Genomic DNA, 21,292 nt, shown 5'->3' with positions numbered 1-21,292 from the left:
GCAACCCCATGAAATCACACCATGCCAGGTCTCCCTGTCCATCACCAACTCCCAGAGTTCACCCAAACTCATGTCATCAATTTGGTAATGCCATCCAGCCATCTCATTCTCTGTCATCCCCTTCTCCTCCTGCCCCCAATCCCTCCCAGCATCAGGGTCTTTTCCAGTGAGTCAACTCTTTGCATGAGGTGGTCAAAGTATTGGAGTTTCAGCTTCAACATCAGTCCTTCCAATGAGCACACAGGACTGATCTCCTTTAGGATGGACTGGTTGGATCTGTATAAATAATGATATATATATAAGTAGATGATGTCTACCTCTCTCAAATATCATGTAGAGCTAAAGCAGAGGGAATCATGATCAAGACAACTTATTTTCCATCAGAAAATTCCTATGCCTGGGTGCCAGCCAGGGACTCTGTCTGTTGGAGGCAGCCTCCATGGCTTTGCCGAGCCTCAGATGTGAGATGCTGAGCCACAGCAGGGGACCTGAACAGGACTGAAGCTCTAGAGGCTCCTTCAGGACCGCGTCCACCCGGGGTACCCACATTTCTATGGGGCTTGGAGTTCTACTCAGAGCTGCATGGCAAGCTCCATCCTGAATTTTAGCATTTCTGAAAAGCCAGGTCAGTGTCTCTCCAGCACTGAGATGGATGGATGTTGCTAAGTGAGGGATGTTTCTTAGTGATGGAGGTCCCTCTTAACCCAGTGAAGGGATCCCCACTACTGGGCCTTTGATATACTAGGCTGGGGAGATGCATTCAGTGGCAGTATCTTCCTCCCACTCTGTCTCTGATGAAAGGAAAGGAAGCACCCATCTGCCCATCACGTGTCCCACTGAGATTTTATGAGACTGGCATGTGATTGTCTTGCAGTGAATTAAGAAAAGTTTTTTTTCCCTCTTTCTTTTTTCCCTTTTGCATCTTTCTCCACTTTAACTGTTCCTAACCTACAGTCTGCACTGATAACCAGGTTTCTTCTTATCAGAAGACTAACCGATTATGCAAACTACATCCAGCACCTGTTGCCCTCCATTTCTGCAGGAGTCACATCTGCATCTGTTATCCTTTAATTTAGTCTAGCCACATCCTGATACTTAACTCTATCGCATCATAAACCTCCCCTCGTAGTTTAATTTCCCTTCCTTTGCTCTGTGTTACCTCATGTTGATGCTAACCTTTACGGTACACCCTCTTTGGAAGCCACCCCCTAGTAGTTTGCTTTCCCCCTTCTGTATTACAGGAAGAAAGTTGCCAGGAAATCCCCAAAGGACAATGGACCCAACCACCAGGACCAACTGCCAGACCCAAAAACCAGCTACCTGATTCTGGCCTTGATTGTTTCCAAACAGCCCAAAAAGAGATCATTCAGGACCCCTAAACTTTTTGTGGTATATCTCCAACCCCTGACTGAGAGCACCAATTGTATCATGCCCTCGATTCCCAACGGAGGGGAGACAGGCTCCATGAGGCATGTGTTCTCCCGTCTGCCAGCTTAAGGGTTAAAACTATCTTTCCCTTTGCTCCAAACTCTGTCTCCACAAGTTTTATTCAGCTCCGGTGGGCAGAGAAAACCAAGACTCTGGCGGCGACTGTTGCTGTCAACCCGTAACAGGCTAGCTGGAGTGGGGAGAGGGTTGGGACCACTGGGTCTCTTCCCTCAGGGCCCCAGGGGCCAGAAAGAGGATGGCTGTCTCTGCGGATGCTGGGAGTCAGCAAGTCTTGCCCAGGGAGTGAAATTGCCTCTGGACGAGTCAGTCCCTATTTGGGCTTGAAAGAGCCTTTCAGGAAAACAGTGTATGTGTGAGTTGCTTAGTTGTGTCCGCCTCTCTGCAACCCCACAGACTGCAGCACACCAGGCCCCTATATTCATGGGACACTCCAGGCAAAAACACTGGAGTTGGTTGCCATTTCCTTCCCAAAAGAACTAGAGAAATAAAGAAAGTGGATTCACTCAGTCCTGTCCAACTCTCTGCGACCCCATGGACTGTAGCCCACCAGGCTTCTCCATCCTTGGAATTTTCCAGGCAAGAGGACTGGAGTGGGTTGCCATGTCCTTCTGAACAGGAAACCAGTGGGCAGATTCAAAGCCCTGCAGGGATGAGGGTGGGGCTGGGGAGCGGGTAAGCCAAGGTTGAGCAAGAAGTCTGTGCCCCTGCCAGGGGAGACAGGCCCCTGGGCCTTGCCACACCCTTGCCCAACAGCTGAACTGACTTCCAGGTAGAAGCATCTGGTCAAAAGGGCAGCAGGAAAGCTTTTTGTGGGGTTTTCAACAGCCTCATTAGCATAAGAGAGACTGACCCTGCTCTGTGCTATAAAGGCCACTCCCAGGACACACAGATAGAGACTCAGTTAACCAGTTCATAAGAACCAAATCCACAATTAGCGCGGAATTCCACCTGGAACCTGGGACCTTTATAAAGCGGCAAGCACAGCCTCTTCTCCAGCGTCAGCTGCAGAGCTGCGGCCGCCAGCATGAGGCTCCATCACCTGCTCCTCGCGCTCCTCTTCCTGGTCCTGTCTGCTGGGTCAGGTGAGCTCCTGGGAGCCCCGGGGGAGCCGCGGGCTCTCTCTCCTGTTTCTACCTCCTTCTGTCCTGCTACCCTCATCTACACGTGGTCAGACTAAACCCACCGTGTGTGATGCTTCTGAGAAGACAGCGCTGAGTCCTTAGTACTGGGAGGGGTCTGGGAACCGCCCTGCAAAGTTCCTGGCTGTTTCTAAGCCACTCTAGCGACTCAAAGCTTCTGAGCCCGTCTCCTCATTGGTGTCATGAGGAGGAAACAGAAGATGCCTCTGATGAGTGACTCTCTTTTTTTCTTTTTCATAAAAACAAGAAATCTGATTTTGTCCCATGACAGAAGTGCACAATGTCACTTTATAAATCTTTCTACTTGAAGGGTGGTGGCTCTGGGCAACCAGAGAAGTCCAGAGGAGAGTCAGGCCGAGCCTGGGCTTTGGGAGCTGCCCCTGGGACAATCGGTGCTCACTCTCCTCAGCAGGAAGGTCCTCCTGGACACGTCGCTGATGATCCGACCCTCGCTCCTCAGCTGGGAGGCGCCACATCCAAAGCACTGTGCAGGATCGGATGTCTAATTTTCATCTTATCCTTGATATTTCCAGAAATAGGATGAAAATCTATAGGAAGAAAGGAAGGAGGGAAGGAGGGAGAGAGCGGATGCAGAGACTGAGACCTGACAACTGATTAGATGTCAGAATGAAGTTGAAAAGCCCTTTTCATCAGTGTTGTTTATGACTGTAACCCAACTCTTACACAGAGGCAGGGAGAGAGGCCAGGGGAGTAAGGATGACGACCGCTCAGTGCCCGGGGCCCGGGTTCAATCCCTGGGGGGGGAGGTAGAGGGACCAGAGGTGTCTTGTGGTCAGGAGGAAAAAGGCGTGTGAGGTAGATGGAAAGGCCGCTGGTCGGAAGGAAACCTCAAAGGGAGGAGGAGAGCGTGTGAGGGAAGCGGGAAAGCTGCTGGTCAGGAAGAAACCACAAAGGGGGGAGAAAGGCTGTGAGCGAAGTGGGAAGGCCGCTGGTCAGGAGGAAACCAGTAAGGGAGGAGGAGAGCCTGTGAGGAAAGCAGGACAGCCGCTGGTCACGAGGAAACCACAGAGGGATGAGGAGAGGGGCTGATTCGCCCCAGTTCTGAGAGTTCTGAGTCAGTAGAGACAATGATACAAAACTTTTTTTCCCAAACCATTATCACTCTCAGTTGTAAGTTACTTTGAGAGTAAGTTCTCTTTAAACAGTTCTTACACTTTCAGCTGCATCTTTTCCTCCTATCTCAGCTCCATTACTTGACTGACTCCATGAGTTGGAAAACTAGACGGTGAAAATAGACGCCCGCGGGTCGCTTCTGACTCCTGGCCAGAAGGTGGATGTAGCAGAGTTTACGGGTCTTTGCCCTCGAGGTGGAGCTGACCCCGCACACAGCCGTGCTCCTCACACCCCAGTCCCTCAGCCTCTACTTCTGGAAACGTGAGGGTCCACCGGAGCCCGGGCAGGGTCAGCGTCTGCCTGGAAACTGGTGCACGGTGTCCTGGACTCACATCCTGTTGTCACGAGGCCGTGTCCACATATCAGCACAGAAAGCCCCAGGGCCTTGCTCAGAGGGCACACAGCTGCCCTTCTCGAGATGCCGCTTTTCCTGCTGACACGTTCTTTGCCTCTTCTTTCTCTTTTTAGGATTTACTCAAGGGATAAGAAATTCTGTAAGCTGCCGTTGGAATTTAGGCATCTGTCTGCCGAACGGGTGCCCTGGACACATGAGACAGATTGGCATCTGTTTATGGCCACGAGTAAAATGCTGCAGAAGGAGATAAAAGAAGGCAAAGACGTGGCCAGGACCGATGCAGAATCAGAAACTGCACCCTTTGACAGAGCACCTAAATTTAAACCAGAATAAATTTTGTTCAAAATTAAAGAATTGCCCACTGGTCACTGAGGTTGTTGTGTGATATCTGATCCCAGGAGAATTCCCAAATCCCTGAGGATGCTCTCTGAGCTCCTTACGGGAACCAGGGGGGATCGTGGTGGGTTCTCTGATCCCCCTGTTTCTTGGGGGCCTGACCTTCCCCAGCCCCTCTGTCTGCTGTCCTTCCTGATTCCTGGCTCAGGGCACCCTGGCCTGCCCCTCGTCTCCCCTCAAACATGCACCCCCAGGGTCCAGAATCACCAGAACACCAGTCTGGTAGGAAATCCCGACCCCTGCTCAGGAGGAAACCCCCTCCTCTGTCCCCCTGCAGCCCTCACTTCCATTTAGTTTATGCTTCTTACCCCTGCTTGTGCACACGTGGATACACTTCCGGTTCCCATTTGGGCTCTAAGGTCTCTATAGGCATGGACTTGCCCTATTCCTTTGTGTGCCGGGCATTGAGCCGAGACATTGCTTCACAAATTGTCATCAATTGAATGACACAGTTGACATGGACAAAGCATGTCTCTCTGTGTGGACATGATAGGATGCAACTAAATGTGATCGAAAAACAAGTCCTGTGGAAGCACAATTCAGTGAAGACAACACAGCACGGAACTCAGAGCCCGCCAGGGCAGGGTGAGCACGCAGACCTCAGCCTGCCTGCAGTTTCTTCAGAGGGTTTGCCAGTTAAATCAAGAGCCTTGCTGGTGCAGGTGCTATGTGTGAGCAGCTCTCTGGTCTTCACACTAACTCTTCCCTCAGTGCAAGCTGAGCTCACCAAGGGGATGGTGTTAGGAGACAGGGCGTTTGGGAGGCGATTTGGTCATGAGGGTGGGACCCTCAAGGGTGGAATGAGGGCCTTTATGAAAGAGGTCCCAGAGAGATTGCTCACCCTTGTGCCCTCTGAGGACACAGGGAGAAGACCTCTGTCCACCAGCCACCTGCTCTGTCTTGATCCTGGAGCTCCCAGCCTCCAAATCTGAGAAGTAGAGGTCTGTTGTTAATAAGCCACCTATTACAATACCACATGTAAAACAGATAGACAGCTGGAATTAGCTTTTGACTCAGGGAACTCAGACAGGGCTCTGCGACCGGTTAGAAGGGTGGGATGGGTAAGGAGATGGGATAAAGTTTTGGGAGGGAGGGGACATGGGTGAACATGTGGATGATTCTTGTTGATGTATGACAGAAAACCTCAAAATTCTGTAAAGCAATCATCCTTCAATTAAAAAATATAGTGCAAAAAAAGAGCCACCTAGCTTTTGGTGTTTCTGTTTTAATAGCCTGAAAGGGCAGACCCATGACAAGTGAGAATTCCAGCACAGGTGGAATTATGGTACCTAGTCATTGGCCCTCAAGATAGGGAAATGACCTGGATTAACTGACTGTGCCCAATGCCATCTCCTTACAAGGAGCCTTTGATGTGGAGGAGGGATGCAGCTCAGTGTCAGAGATGTGGGCTGAGAGACTAAACCAGCCCCGGCTCATACTGACGTGGAGGGGGGACCATAAGCCAAGGAGGGCAGGCAGCTTCTAAGCATGAAAAGGATGGAAGCCTCCAGAAGGAACAGCATTCTGCTGACACCGTGATTTGAAGCCAGCGAGACCCATTTGGGACTTTGGATCCTCAGAACCACAATAACAAGTGTGTGTTCCTTTAAGCCACTTAGCTGGTGGCAATTTGCGAAGCTGCAATGGGAAATCAATACAGCAATTGCTTAAAATCATGCCTTGAGCCTAAAATGAGGAGCTCAGAAGAGACAAACCTGTGTGTGTTTAATGGAGGAAAAAAATGATAACAGCTGTAGACATTTGCTCAGCTTTATATTTCTTTTTTCACAGAAATGCCCATGGTGCATCTGCCAACTCCTTTTCATCTCAAAGGTTGTATTTGGGACTCAGTGTTACACCTTATAATCTTATATCCCTTTTATCCTTTATTTTTAAAATTTTATCATGGACAGTTTATCTAATATTGAGTATGTTTGGTAGTACTGTTTATTAAACTTTTATCATATTCTTTATTGGGATTTCAATTTTTAATTTTTGCTTAACTTTTAAAGTTTTATTCTAAATACATCTGCTGATGTTTTATTGCCATAACATTTCTGGGTGTCTTATTGCACTCTTGCGTGGGAGGAATGCTCTTCTCATTTCAGCACCAAGAAGAGGATGGCTTTTCCATGTGACTCATGAACCAAACAGGTTCGTTCTCTGGTCCAAAGCCATCCTTTCCACCTGAGTCCTGGATCTCATTTCTCTTGCTTACTTGTGGGTGAGGCCCAAATGAGCTCCACCTCTTGCCTCCATCTACTCAATCTATGGCAAATGCAATGGCACCCCAGTCCAGTACTCTTGCCTGGAAAATCCCATGGATGGAAGAGCCTGGTAGGCTGCAGTCTGTGTGGTCGCTGGGAGTCGGACACAGCTGAGTGACTTCACCTTCACTTTTCACTTTCATGCAGAGGAGAAGGAAATGGCAATCCACTCCAGTTTTCTTGCCTGGGGAATCCCAGGGACGGGGGAGCCTGGTGGGCTGCCGTCTATGGGTTGCACAGAGTCAGACACGACTGAAGTGACTTAGCAGCAGTAGCACTGCATCTATAGAAACTAACAGCAGGGATTGACCCGGCGTCCAGTGGTTAGAGACTTCATGCTGCCAATGCAGGGGGCTGGAATCCATCCCTCGTTGTGGAACTAAGATTCCACATGCTAAGGAAGAGGCCATTAGTTCCAAAACAGACAAACAAAAAATACCCCCCAAATGCCAGTGTTTAAAAAAATAAAACCTAAAAGAAGGAAACAGTTCTTCATTGACATGAGAGCAATCATGAGCTCGGTCTTCTTTGCACTTAGCTTTTCAGCAAAACTCTTCAGAAGGAGTGTCTGCAGCCCCCACTTCCTCTCATCACTCTCAGGGCAGTTGGTACAATCAGCTCTGGCTGGTCCCACCCCTTTCCCCCAGGATGACTCCTGCCAACAGGGATCACGAGGCATCCTGTGTGACCTCACTCAGCCCTTCCTCTGCCCTTTGTTGACCTGGCCCCTCATTGTGTGGCAATGGAGAGGACCTCTCGGATGTCTCTCCCTGAGTGGACGGGCCGCAGTGCACCTGAGAAGGGCTGAGGAGCCAACTGCAAGGTATTCAGGAGAGAGAGAGAGACATCTGTGTTTGAAGAAGTGGTGGGATAGATGCCTAACATTGAGGGAGTCAGTGTAAAGGATCGCTTTCCTTGTAAGAGTACAAGAGAGAAATGTGACCCAATGCTTTTAGTTTCTCCTTTCTTTTCTATTATATTAAAAGTACTGTAGCTGGGGCCAAGGAAATAAAACCCTCACAGATATTCTGTAGAACTAGGTAAGACTTACTGAAACAGCTTACTGCAAACACTCATTCTATTTTTAGGTTGATGTCCCTAAATTAAAATAGATCTCTACTTAGTGAAAGATTCAAATGCTGATCAAAAGATTAAAGGTGAAAACATTTTATTGCTAAGTTGCCTCAGGACAGAGGGAAAAATCTCAGAACATACAGTTCATGTAAGATGGAAGAGAGGTGGGTGAGTGAAGACTAGAGACCATGACGTATTATGAGAAGCTTTTCCCTGTTATGTTGGGAATGGGTGAGTGGGTGCTTGTGCTCGGGAACACTTTGGAATAAAGCAACTTAATGGGCTCTCTCCAGATCCTTAAAACTCTAAGGATTATGCCTGAGCCTTCCTTCCTTTTCTCCTTCCCTCCTTCTCTCCTTGATTCCCTCCATTCATCCATTTATTAATTCACGCATAGGTTGAATTTTCCATACTAGGACCTCTTTACTGAGACACCAAAACTCTTAATGACTTCTCCCGAATGTATTCCTCACATCACTCTTTACGGGATAAATTGTTTTAGCCCTGTTTTACAGCTGGATTTAGAAATAACATAATTTCTTCAAAGCCGTGCAAGTTGTGTATAGGGAGGACTTTAACTCAAGCCCAGGTGGGTTTGATTCCAAAGACCATGTTTTTATTAAATATTCAACAATCCCAAAAAACAAATTTACTTCCTGAATTATATAAACAACACACTTATAGATTTGTTTATATATTTATACATATATAAATTTATATATTTGTTTATATATAAACAACAAATACGTTAGCTTGAGTGTGATCTCTGCATCACTTGGGACATACTTATCCTACGAGATTGTTTGTTGATCACCTGAAATCCAAGTTAAACTGGGTGTTCTGCATTTTCCCTGCAGCCCTCCTCAGGGGACAGCCTGCTCCAGGCTGTGCTGTGGTGGCAGCGCATCCAGATCATAGGATCTCAAAAGAGCCAAAGTTGATTCTTGCTCAAACGACACAACCCGTGAGGGACAGGGGCTCTGATCAGACCCCATCCCGAGGAACAGCCACCGCCTTGGGCGCTTTTGGTCCTGTGTCAAGGAAGGAGCTCTCAGGACTCACGTTGGCGATTAAGGGCCCTAGCCCTGAAGGGAACCGTCAGACACCTTCCTGACTCACGAATTTGGTGGTTTTCAGACTGCAGTAAAGAATAAGCTATGTTTGACCTGAAATGCCTCACTCCATCACAGGCCTAAGACACAAGACAGAGTCTCTGGAATGCAGCCCACTTTCCTTCCCTTCCTACACATTAAAAGCTTATTCCATTTCAGGCGTATCCCTGCAGGCTCAGCGCATGACCCAGGCCCAATCTACACCTAGATTCTGAATACACCAGCCTTGGACTGGACTGATGGGGCTCAGGATCGCCCAGGACTTTAGGAAGAAGCAAAAGCTTAGAACACCACAGTGGGCACAGGTGAGCTCCCAGCTACATGCCCCAGGACTGCATCCAGGAGTGGGCAGGTCTTTCCCGTCACAGACAGTCAGACCTGAGCCAGCCCTACACGACACCCAGAGCTCAGAGGCATCAGAACAGGCCTGTGCTCACATCAGGCTCTGAGTTTCCCTGAGGTTTGTAATTAACTCCTGGGGGGAATGGGCATGGTCTGCTTTGTAAGGGACCTTGGCATGAAGCATCAGGAAATACGTCATATTGTCATCACTGCAATATTACAGGAATTGCAGCTGCTGAATGCTTCTCCCTATGGCTGCAGACCTGGAGCCTTTATAAAGTGAGCAAGCACACCGTCCTGTCCAGTCTCAGCTGGGAAGGCAGCCAGCCATGAGGGTCTACTACCTTCTCTTTGAGTTCGTCTTCTTGTTCTTGCTGCCTGTTCCAGGTAAGAAGCGCTGGGAAATGACGGGGCTGACTGGATTGAGAATTTGTCAGTCAGAGTCAGCCCTCTCCATTCATTTGGGAATTTTAGATAAAGGAGATTTATTGCTTGGGAACTAGACATTACCAGTTTTTCTTTTTTTTTTTTTTTCTTGACAAAGACCATCAAGAATCTCAAAGTATGGTCTCAGTCCCTTCTGATTCACTCTTAAGAGACTAATCAGTTCACAAACCATCCCTCCATGGGAGGATTATTATACCTGTTCATGAGACAGGAAGAAAGTGATGTAAATCTTTAATACCAACAGGAAAAATGAACTTAATCTGAGGACAGAAGCACAGGTTCCCTTTTATTAGCTTAGCAGTCGGAGGTACAGTCTTTCTGTCACTTAAGGACTTGGGGGATCATCGTGGCCCCTGCTTACCAGGTGTCAGGTCGCAAGAGGGCTACTACTGTCATGCAACTTTCTCAGCTGAGCCGAACCCACAGAATCATTGTTAGTAGCTAGCCCCACATTCTTCTTTACTCCAGATGGAAAAGAAAGAGGAAAAAGACATAAAAGAACAGAGAATGGCAACAGATAACTTATTAGAGAGATTTCAAATCCTTGGTCTTGCACCTCGGTCTTCTTAAAACCTTCCGAGTGCTACGTTTCTTCACCGTAGGCAATGGCGGAATCATAAGCTGGTTACAAAGGTATTACTGTAAAAGAAGAAGTGGCCGGTGTGCTCTGATCGGCTGCCTTCCAAGGGAGGAACAGATAGGCCACTGTTCCCTGAGTGGCCGAATATGCTGCCGGAAGAAGAAATCAAAAGTCCAGAAACACGAGGAGAATGTTACATAGTGTGAAAATGCCTCCTTGAAGACTCCAGAAGCCAAATCAAAATAAAGACTTTTGACAAAAAATTAGAAGCTTGATTATTATCATGATTATTTTTTAACATTCTGTTTATTGTGTTGCTTGTTACCAATAGGCAGCTTAGAAAGTGTTAATGACCCCCCTTTAATTCAAATAAAGTAGAATCCCTAGAGGAAGGCACAAGAGGGTCTCAACTGATGACCCAAAGATTGTCAGAATTTATTCCTCTTTCACAACTTTCACCCCACAATAAGGCTGGACCACTTGTTCTTTCTGAAACACTTCCTTTGCCTTCTATCACCCATCTGAGCTGTGCCGTCTGTCCATCTATCATAGCATCTCCACACCAAATCCATCTCTGAAAACTCAGGACTTCCCTGAGGGTCTTCCCAGGTCCTTCTGAGCACTTTCCAGCTCAGAGACACGGGGACCCTGGCTCCTCCTCGACCTTGCCCTTAGCTTTCCTCTCACTCTTGCCTCTGTTCTGACTGACCTCAGGCCTGGATAAAATCTCTCCTCCAGCTATGTCTCCAAACCCATCTCTCAGGGGCACCTCAAATTCTACCTCCTTCTTAAAAACACATATTTGTTTCTCCAACAAATATGATCTTTCCTTTCAAAAGGGTTCTGATATGAGTGCTTCTGTGTCCATAAGATTATTCAGGCAAATATACTGGAGTGGGTTGCCATGTCCTCCTTTCTGTGAGCTGAAGTACATTCCAAGGCCCTGTAACTATTCAGTGGTCTCTGGAGGTTGATACAGAATGATTCCAGCAAACGTGGTGGCAGGCCCATCATCCCCAACAAGAGCCCCCAGTCACGGAACTGAGTTCTCAGGAAGAAAGGGAATGCACTCAAAGACAAGAGCTTGGACCCCACAATTCAGCATTAAAGAAAAAAAAGTATGTCATGGGACTGTATGCTGCCCTTCTACAGTACACAACTAGGAACCAGGCAAAACCTGTGAAACCACTGATTCAGGCTCTGGCACAAGCAATGCAGGACCGTAATTGAGGAGAGCAGAAAACAGGTGAGGTGAGGGACTTCCCCGGCGGTCTGGGGCTGGGAATCTGTGTTGCCAATGCAGGGGGCCTCGGTCCACCCCTGGTCAGGGAACTAGATTCCACATGCTGCAACTAGATTCTGCCTGCTGTGATTAAGGTCCAAGGCAGACAAATTAATGAATCAACTAATTAAATTGTAAAAATATCTGTGCTCAGCCATTTAAAAAAAGAAAAGAAAACAACTGAAGTAAGACTTATGGCATCTCCAGCCTCTACAGATTTCCAGGTCTAAAGCATAGGTAACAAGAACCCAAACAGGCCAACAATTCTCCTGAGTCAAAGAGAGTGGGGTCACAGTTCAGAGAGTGCAGACATCTTCACTTCTGGACCGAAAACCAGCAACGGGCGTCAGGATCAGGGCTGTGTGCTTGTGTGCTAAGTCACTTCAGTTGTGTCCGACTCTTTGCCCTCTGTGGACTGTGGAGTTGCTGAAAGCATAGGGGAAAACTGTGCTTTTCATTCAATTCTAAAACTGCTCTAAAAAAATGAAGTCTATGATACTAGGTGCAATTTTGGTTCAGCCTTATGGAATAAACTGTGATGCTAAGATTCTAGACATTATCTTCAGGAAACAAATGATCATTTCAGTTAAAAAAGAAACAGAAAAGCAAGAATCAGATATTAATTATCTATTAAAAAACCGCACTTGAGATATCAAATATAAAGGCAAATGGATTAAAAATGAACGGATGGAAACAGATATGCTGCTTCTGTTGCTTAGACGCTCAGTCGTGTCCAACACTCTTGAGACCCCTATGGAATCATCCAGGCAAGGTTACTGCAGTGGGTTGTCATGCCCTCCTCCAGGCAATCTCCCCCACCCAGGGATCAAAACCATGTCTCCGCATCTCCTGCATCTCAGGCAGATTCTTCACTGTTGAGACAAGAGATATGCTGTGGAAACATTAATTTAAAGGAAACACAGGAGGACGTATTGGTTAACTGACAGGCTTAGATGGTAAAGAATCTGCCTGCCCTGTGGGAGACCTGGGTGATTCCTGGTTTGGGAAGATGCCCTGGAGGAGGGCATGGCAACCCACTCCAGTGTTCTTCCCTGTAGGATCCACATGGGGAGAGAAGCCTGGCAGGCTACAGTCTATGGGGTCACAAAGGGTCAGACACGACTGAGTGACTAAGCATGGGACACAATCATGTACTTCTAGGACAAGGACAAGATATAGAGAGGGGTATTTATCCTAATGATAAATGTTTAATTCATCAAGAATACATATGATTACTGAATCAGAATGTACTTAACATAGGAAGTTTAAAATTTGTAAAGAAAACTTGTAGGAATAAGCAGAGAAACAGACAAATTAGCAATTACACCTGGAATTTCCCTGTCAATCCAGTGGTTAAGATTCCAAGCTTTCAATGCAGGGGGCACAGGTTCCGTCCCTGGTTGATCTCTTATATCATATACATAATTAAACACAAGATAGATTAAAGGTTTACAAAAACCACACAACTCCTAAAAGAAAGCATAGGAGAAAAATTCTTTGGCATGGGTCTCCACAAGGATGGTTTTGAGCTTGCCACCAAAAGCACAAGCCACAGAAACAAAGCTAGACGGTAGGATCCATCAAACTGAAAACTTCTGCACAGCAAAGGAAACAATGAACAACCTGAAAAGACGGTGTTCTTTTAATGCTCCAGGGATCTCTGAGGCAGTAGAAGACGGGAGCAGTGCTGCGGGCAAGAGAGTGGGGTGAGAGAGGATGGTCACATCCCAGGTCATGTCCGAGTCCCTGGGATGGCCACCAGGTGTGGGTACTTGGCTTCACATAGGCAGGAATTCAAGAGCGAGTCACGGTGAAGTGAAAGAAGGTCAATCCAGGGAGGAAACACTCTATACAGAGAGCTTTGGCCATCCTGGAAGGCAAGCGCAGCCCCAGGGTATGGGGCGCTCAGTGTTTATAGGGGGGGTCATTTCATAGGCTGATGAGATGGAGGAGTATGCCAGCTATTTTGGGGAAAGGGTGGGGATTTCCATGAACTGGGTCAGCATCCACTTTTTGAACTTTATGTTCAGCCCTGGAACTGTCATGGTGCCTCTGGGTGTGTCACATAGCTGCCGAAATACAAAAGGATTTAAAAAAAATATTTACTTCAGATCTTAGTTGCGATATGCAGGATATTCATCTCAGCACCTTGGTTTAGTTGCCCCACGGTAAGTGGAGAAGGAAATGACAACCCACTCCAGTATTCTTGTTTGGAAAATGCCATGGACGGAGGAGCCTGGTGGGCCAAATTCCATGGGGGTGGCAGAGTTGGACACGACTGAGAGACCTTACTTTTATTCTTTCACGTGGAATCCTAGTTCCCAGGCCAGGGACTGAACCCACATCCCCTGCATTGCAAGGCAGATTCTTAACAATCCAACCACCAGGCAAGTCCCTGTCATTCTTTTAGAGGTTGTGCCCCGCCCACTTCCGGTCTCATCTGCACCAGATAGCGGGCCTTTGACAGCACTGTGGGAGCTCTCGCCTTACAGGAGAATGCCCTGGTGAAGTTCTCAGGATGCTCTGCTGAATGCAGGCGGCAGGCAGGACCCCGTGAAGAGAGGCTGATTTTGCTCCAAGTTACACCACTGCCACTTAGCATGCTGAGGCCTTGGACACATATTTTTGTTGGATTTGCAGCCAATTTTAACTGACTTTTAAGTCAGTTTTGCCTATGGTGTCAGACGTGGCTTTCTAGTCCTCAGGACCATCTTGTTTAAAACTTGGGTCATATCTACCTGGCGAGGTTGTTTAGGGGAGGTCAAAGTGGTAACTTGAACACAAGTGGCCAGCTACTGAGCAAGGCTCCTTGCAAAATATAAGTGTGGGACAAGTTCAAAGAAAAAACTGCTAAAAGTGTCAGTGGGGGAGCACAGCATTAGACTCAGCCCTGTTCCCTTTCTGAGGACAGGTGTGACCGGGGTGTGACCCAGGTGACCATCAGAAGCCATGGCACCCACCCCATCCACAGGAGAAGGGAACTGGGAACAACGGCCTCTGCCCATTAACACCCAGGGCTCCGAGCTGAGAACACCTGAGTTTGTGGAGGTGTAGATGTGAAGGGCTTTGCTCTTCAAAACCTTATCTGTAGGACTGGGACACCCCTTCTTGCCTGAGGAAGTGATGCACTCTCCTGGAAAGACACTGCCTCAATTTCCTACTCACAGGTTAAAGGTTTGGGGACATAGCATTTATCTTCCCTTTAAAGAATGAGACCCTGAGTTGCCTCTCAGCCCAGGCATGAAGCACCCTTGATCCACATGGCCTTGTTTGGCTTTGAACCTGTGAAAACTAATAATCCATTTAGACTTTACCTACAATGAACACTTCCCTCTATCTTATATTAACTCATCTCTGGTTTCTGGTGAGCCACCGCATGGTTTCTTGGATGTCTGACCTCCTTGCTGAACAACAGGACCCTTCCCTGATGGACAGAGATGCCCCTGGGCTTTATGTCCAGATTAACAGCTTTGCAAAGGATTCGTCTTTAGATCTTGCCTAGGAAAAATAAGCCACTGCAATTGGAGAATTCCTACAAGGGCCATGTCCCAATGGTGAGGAACTGTGGCAAGAAACTCTCTTGAAACTCACCATGGCACCTTGCAAGCCTTTTGGAAACTTCCTTCTGTGAAAACTCATGCTGGGTCTTACACATAAAACTGCATCATCTTCCTTAAAAGAAAAAAATCTGCTGTGCTGCAAACCATAGATCATTAAAACACACAAATTTTTGTTTATTTATTTAGGCTACACCAGGTCATCGTTGTGGCATGTGGGTTCTAGTTCCCTGACCTGCTATGCTTGGGAGTACAGTCTTACCCACTGGACCATCAAGAAAGTCCCAGAAAACAGCATTTTTAAAAATTACATTTAAAAAAACTTTGGAGTATAACTGACTAATAATGTTGTGATGGTTTCAGGTGGACAGCAAAGAGACACAGCCATGCGTATACATGTATCCATTCTCCCCCAAACTCCCTTCCCATCCAAGCTGTCACATAACATTAAGCAGAGTTCCCTGAAAAACAGCATTATCAATGATGAGCCACTGCAGACAGCGATTTAGTCTCACTTCTTTCTCCACTGTAGTATTAGAGTATGTATGTAAATTAACCCTGTAGCATAGATTTTGACTGCAAGGTCCATAAATAAACAGATACATATATATATATCTATCTTATGTATCAGTTCAGTTCAGTTCAGTCACTCAGTCGTGTCTGACTCTTTGCCACCCCATGAATCACAGCAGGCCAGGCCTCCCTGTCCATCACCAACTCCCGGAGTGCATCCAAACTCACATCCATTAGGTTGGTGATGCCATCCAGCCATCTCATCCTCTGTCGTTCCCTTCTCCTCCTGCCCCAATCTCTCCCAGCATCAGGGACTTTTCCAATGAGTCAACTCTCTGCATGAGGTGGCCAAAGTATTGGAGTGTCAGCTTCAACATCAGTCCTTCCAATGAACACACAGGACTGATCTCCTTTAGGATGGACTGGTTGGATCTGTATAAATTATGATATATATATAAGTAGATGATGTCTACCTCTCTCAAATATCATGTAGAGCTAAAGCAGAGGGAATCATGATCAAGACAACTTATTTTCCATCAGAAAATTCCTATCCCTGGGTGCCAGCCAGGGACTCTGTCTGTTGGAGGCACCCTGCATGGCTTTGCCGAGCCTCAGATGTGAGATGCTGAGCCACAGCAGGGGACCTAAACAGGACTGAAGCTCTGGGGGCTCCTTCAGGACGGGGTCCACCCGGGGTACCCACATTTCGAAAGTGCTTGGAGTTTTACTCAGAGCTGCATGGCAAGCTCCATCCTAGGTTTAGCATTTCTGAAAAGCCAGGTCAGTGTCTCTCCAGCACTGAGATGGATGGATGATACTAAGTGAGGGATGTTACTTAGTGATGGAGGTCCCTCTTAACCCAGTGAAGGGGTCCCCACTGCTGGGCCTTTGTGATACTAGGCTGGGGAGATGCGTTCAGTGGCAGTATCATCTTCCCACTCTGTTTCTGATGAAAGAAAACAGAGCACCCATCTGCCCATCACGTGTCCCACTAAGATTTTATGAGACTGGTGTGTGATTGTCCTGCAGTGAATTAAGAAAAGATTTTTTTCCCTTTCCTTTTTTCCTTTTGCATCTTTCTCCACTTTAACTATTCCTAACCTACAGTCTGCACTGATAACCAAGTTTCTTCTTCTCAGAAGACTAACCGATTATGCAAACTACATCCGGCACCTGTTGCCCTCCATCTCTGCAGGAGTCACATCTGCATCTGTTATCCTTTAATTTAGTCTAGCCACATCCTGATACTTAACTCTATCGCATCATAAACCTCCCCTTGTAGTTTAATTTCCCTCTCTTTGCTCTGTGTTACCTAATGTGGATACTTTATTTTACGGTACACTCTCTTGGAAGCCTCCCCCTAGTGGTTTGCTTTCCCCCTTCTGTATTACAGGAAGAAAGTTGCCAGGAAATCCCCAAAGGACAATGGACCGAACCACCAGGACCAACTGCCAGACACGAAAACCAGCTATCTGACTCTGGCCTTGACTGTTTCCAAACAGTCCAAAAAGAGATCATTAAAGACCCCTACACCTTTTGTGGTGTATCTCCAACCCCTGACTGAGAACACCAATTGTATGATGCCCTCGATTCCCAACGGAGGGGAGACAGGCTCCTTGAGGCAAGAGCCTACTGTGTTCTCCCTTCTGCCAGCTTAAGGGTTAAAGCCATCTTTCCCTTTGCTCCAAACTCTGTCTCCACAAGTTTTATTCAGCTCCGGTGGGCAGAGAAAACCAAGACTTTGGCGGCAACTGTTGCTGCCAAGCCGTAACAGGCTAACTGGAGTGGCGAGAGGGTTGGGACCACTGGATCTCTTCCCTCAGGGCCCCAGGGGCCATAGAGAGGATGGCTGTCTCTGCGGATGCTGGGAGTCAGCAAGTCTTGCCCAGGGTGTGAAACTGCCTCTGGACGAGTCAGTCCCTATTTGGACTTGAAACAGCCTTTCAGGAAAACAGTGTATGTGTGAGTTGCTTAGTTGTGTCTGCCGCTCTGCAACCCCACAGACTGCAGCACACCAGGCCCCTACGTTCATGGGACTGTCCAGGCAAAAACACTAGAGTAGGTTGCCATTTCCTTCCCAAAAGAACTAGCGAAATAAAGAAAGTGAAGTCACTCAGTCGTGTCCAACTCTCTGCGACCCCATGGGCTGTAGCCCACCAGGCTTCTCCATCCTTGGAATTTTCCAGGCAAGAGGACTGGTGTGGGTTGCCATGTCCTTCTGAACAGGAAACCAGTGGGCAGATTCAAAGCCCTGCAGGGATGAGGGTGGGGCTGGGGAGCGGGTAAGCCAAGGTTGAGCAAGAAGTCTGTGCCCCTGCCAGGGGAGACAGGCCCCTGGGCCTTGCCACACCCTTGCCCAACAGCTGAACTGACTTCCAGGGAGAAGCCTCTGGTCAAAAGGGCAGCAGGAAAGCTTTTTGTGGGGTTTTCAACAGCCTCATTAGCATAAGAGAGACTGACCCTGCTCTGTGCTATAAAGGCCACTCCCAGGACACACAGATAGAGACTCAGTTAACCAGTTCATAAGAACCAAATCCACAGCCAGCGCGGAATTCCTCCAGGAACCTGGGACCTTTATAAAGCGGCAAGCGCAGCCTCTGCTCCAGCGTCAGCCCCAGACCTCCGGCTGCCAGCATGAGGCTCCATCACTTGCTCCTCGCGCTCCTCTTCGTGGTCCTGTCTGCTGAGTCAGGTGAGCTCCTGGGAGCCCCGGGGGAGCCACGGGCTCTCTCTCCTGTTTCTACCTCCTTCTGTCCTGCTACCCTCGTCTACACGGGGTCAGACTAAACCCACCCTATGTGATGCTTCTGAGAAGACAGCGCTGAGTCCTTAGTAGTGGGAGGGGTCTGAGAACCGCCCTGCAAAGTTCCTGGCTGTTTCTAAGCCACTCTAGCGAGTCAAAGCTTCTGAGCCCATCTCCTCATTGGTTTCATGAGGAGGAAACAGAAGATGCCTCTGATGAGTGACTCTCTTTTTTTCTTTTTCATAAAAACAAGAAATCTGATTTTGTCCCATGACAGAAGTGCACAATGTCACTTTATAAATCTTTCTACTTGAAGGGTGGCGGCTCTGGGCAACCAGAGAAGTCCAGAGGAGAGTCAGGCTGAGCCTGGGCTTCGGGAGCTGCTCTTGGGACGCTCGGTGCTGAGCCTCCTCAGCAGGAAGGTCCTCCTGGACACGTCGCTGATGATGCGACGCTCGCTCCTCAGCTGGGAGGCACCACATCCAAAGCAGTGTGCACGATCGGATGTCTAATGTTCATCTTATCCTTGATATTTCCAGAAATAGGATGAAAATATGTAGAAAGAAAGGAAGGAGGAAAGGAGGGAGTGAGAGGATGTGGAAACTAAGACCTGACAACTGATTAGATGTCAAAATGAAGTTGAAAAGCCCTTTTCATCATTGTTGTTTATGACTGTAACCCAACTCTTACACAGTGGCAGGGAGAGACGCCAGGGGAGTAAGGATGACGGCCGCTCAGTGCCCGGGACCTGGGTTCAATCCCTGGGGGGGAACTAGAAGGACCAGAGGTGCCTTGTGGTCAGGAGGAGAAAGGCGTGTGAGGCAGATGGAAAGGCCGCTGGTCGGAAGGAAACCTCAAAGGGAGGAGGAGAGCATGTGAGGAAAGCGGGAAGCTGCTGGTCAGGCAGAAACCACAAAGGGAGGAGAAAGTCTGTGAGGGAAGCGGGAAGGCTGCTGGTCAGGAGTAAACCAGTAAGGGAGGAGGAGAGCCTGTGAAGAAAGCAGGACGGCCGCTGGTCACGAGGAAACAACAAAGGGATGAGGAGAGGGGCTGACTCGCCCCAGCGCTGAGAGCTCTGAGTCAGTAGAGACAATGATACAAAACTTTTTTTTCCGAACCATTATCACTCTCAGTTGTAAGTTACTTTGAGAGTAAGTTCTCTTTCAACAGTTCTTACAGTTTCAGCTGCATCTTTTCCTCCTATCTCAGCTCCATTACTTGACTGACTCCTTGTGTTGGAAAACTAGACGGTGAAAATAGACGCCCGCGGGCCTCTTCTGACTCCTGACCAGAAGGTGGATGTAGCAGAGCTTCCTGGTCTTTGCCCTCGTGGTGGAGCTGACCCCGCACACAACCGTGCTCCTCACGCCCCAGTCCCTCAGCCTCTGCTTCTGGAAATGTGAGGGTCCACCAGAGTCTGGGCAGGGTCAGCGTCTGCCTGGAAACTGGCCCACAGTGTCCTGGACTCACATCCTGTTGTCATGAGGCCGTGTCCGCATCTCAGCACAGAAAGCCCCAGGATCTCGCTCAGAGGGCACACAGCTGCCCTTCTCGAGATGCCGCTTTTCCTGCTGACACGTTCTTTCCCTCTTCGTTCTCTTTTTAGGATTTACTCAAGGGATAAGAAATTCTCTAAGCTGCCGTTTGAATTTTGGCATCTGTCTGCCGAACGGGTGCCCTGGAAGCATGAGAGAGATTGGCACCTGTTTCGAGTTTGGAGTAAAATGCTGCAGAGGGTGGTAAAAGAAGGCGACGAGGTGGCCAGGACCGATGCGGAGTCAGAAACTGCACCCTTCGACAGAGCATCTAAAATTTAAACCAGAATAAATTTTGTTCAAAATTAAAGAATTGCCCACTGGTCACTGAGGTTGTTGTGTGGTGTCTGATCCCAGGCGAATTCTGAAATCCCTGAGGATGCTCTCTGAGCTCCTTACGGGAACCATGGGGGAATCTGAAACCCCTGTTCCTTGGGGCCCTGACCTTCCCCAGCCCCTCTGTCTGCTGTCCTTCCTGATTCCTGGCTCAGGGCACCCTGGCCTGCCCCTCGTCTCCCCTCAAACATGCATCCCAAGGGTCCAGAATCACCAGAACACCAGTCTGGTAGGAAATCCCCGACCCCTGCTCAGGGGGAAACCCCCTCCCCTGTTCCCCTGCAGCCCTCACTTCCGTTTGGTTTATGCTTCTTCCTCCTTCCTTGTCCACAGGTGGATAGACTTTCGATTCCCTTTTGGGCCGTAAGCTCTCTGTAGGAATGGACTTGTCCTACTCCTGGATGTGCCGGGCATTGAGCCGAGACATTGCTTCACCAACTGTCATCAGTTGAATGACACAGTTGACAGGGACAAAGCATGTCTCTCTGTGCGAACATGATAGGATGCAACTAAATGCGATGGAAAAACAAATCCTATGGAAAGCACAATTCAGTGAGGACAACACAGCAAGGAACTCAGAGCCCGCCAGGGCAGGGTGAGCACGCGGACCTCAGCCTGCCTGCAGTTTCTTCAGAGGGTTTCCCAGTTAAATCAAGAGCCTTGCTGGTGCAGGCGGTATGTGTGAGCAGCTCTCTGGTCTTCACACAAACTCTTCCCTCAGTGCAAGCTGAGGTCACCAAGGGGATGGTGTTAGGAGACAGGGCGTTTGGGAGGCTATTTGGTTATGAGGGTGGGACCCTCAAGGGTGGAATGAGGGCCTTTATGAAAGAGACCCCAGAGAGATCGCTCACCCTTGTGCCCTCTGAGGACACAGGGAGAACACCGCCGTCTACCAGCCACCTGCTCTGTCTTGATCCTGGAGCTCCCAGTCTCCAAATCTGAGAAGTAGAGGTCTGTTGTTAATCAGCCACCTATTACAATACCACATGTAAAATAGATAGCCAGCGGGAATTAGCTGTATCACTCAGGGA

At 48.3% G+C, this 21,292-nt stretch overlaps 1 protein-coding gene across 1 annotated transcript; it reads left to right on the top strand.

The window, feature by feature from the left end:
• The first annotated feature begins 7,485 nt into the window (after positions 1-7,485).
• On the top strand, positions 7,486-10,531 carry LOC122687799 (beta-defensin 103A-like). The gene is made up of 4 exons (XM_043893462.1): positions 7,486-7,563; positions 9,086-9,231; positions 9,492-9,655; positions 10,318-10,531. Exons 3-4 carry the CDS (start codon positions 9,598-9,600, stop codon positions 10,494-10,496), a joined length of 237 nt encoding a protein of 78 aa, XP_043749397.1. The 5' UTR covers positions 7,486-7,563; positions 9,086-9,231; positions 9,492-9,597; the 3' UTR covers positions 10,497-10,531.
• Positions 10,532-21,292: the final 10,761 nt, after the last annotated feature.

Source organism: Cervus elaphus, chromosome 32 (genome assembly GCF_910594005.1).
Source record: "Cervus elaphus chromosome 32, mCerEla1.1, whole genome shotgun sequence".
In the NCBI taxonomy this organism is placed as follows: domain Eukaryota; kingdom Metazoa; phylum Chordata; class Mammalia; order Artiodactyla; family Cervidae; genus Cervus; species Cervus elaphus.
Note: the sequence above shows the minus strand (reverse complement) of the source record. Positions and strands in the feature narration are given on the sequence as shown.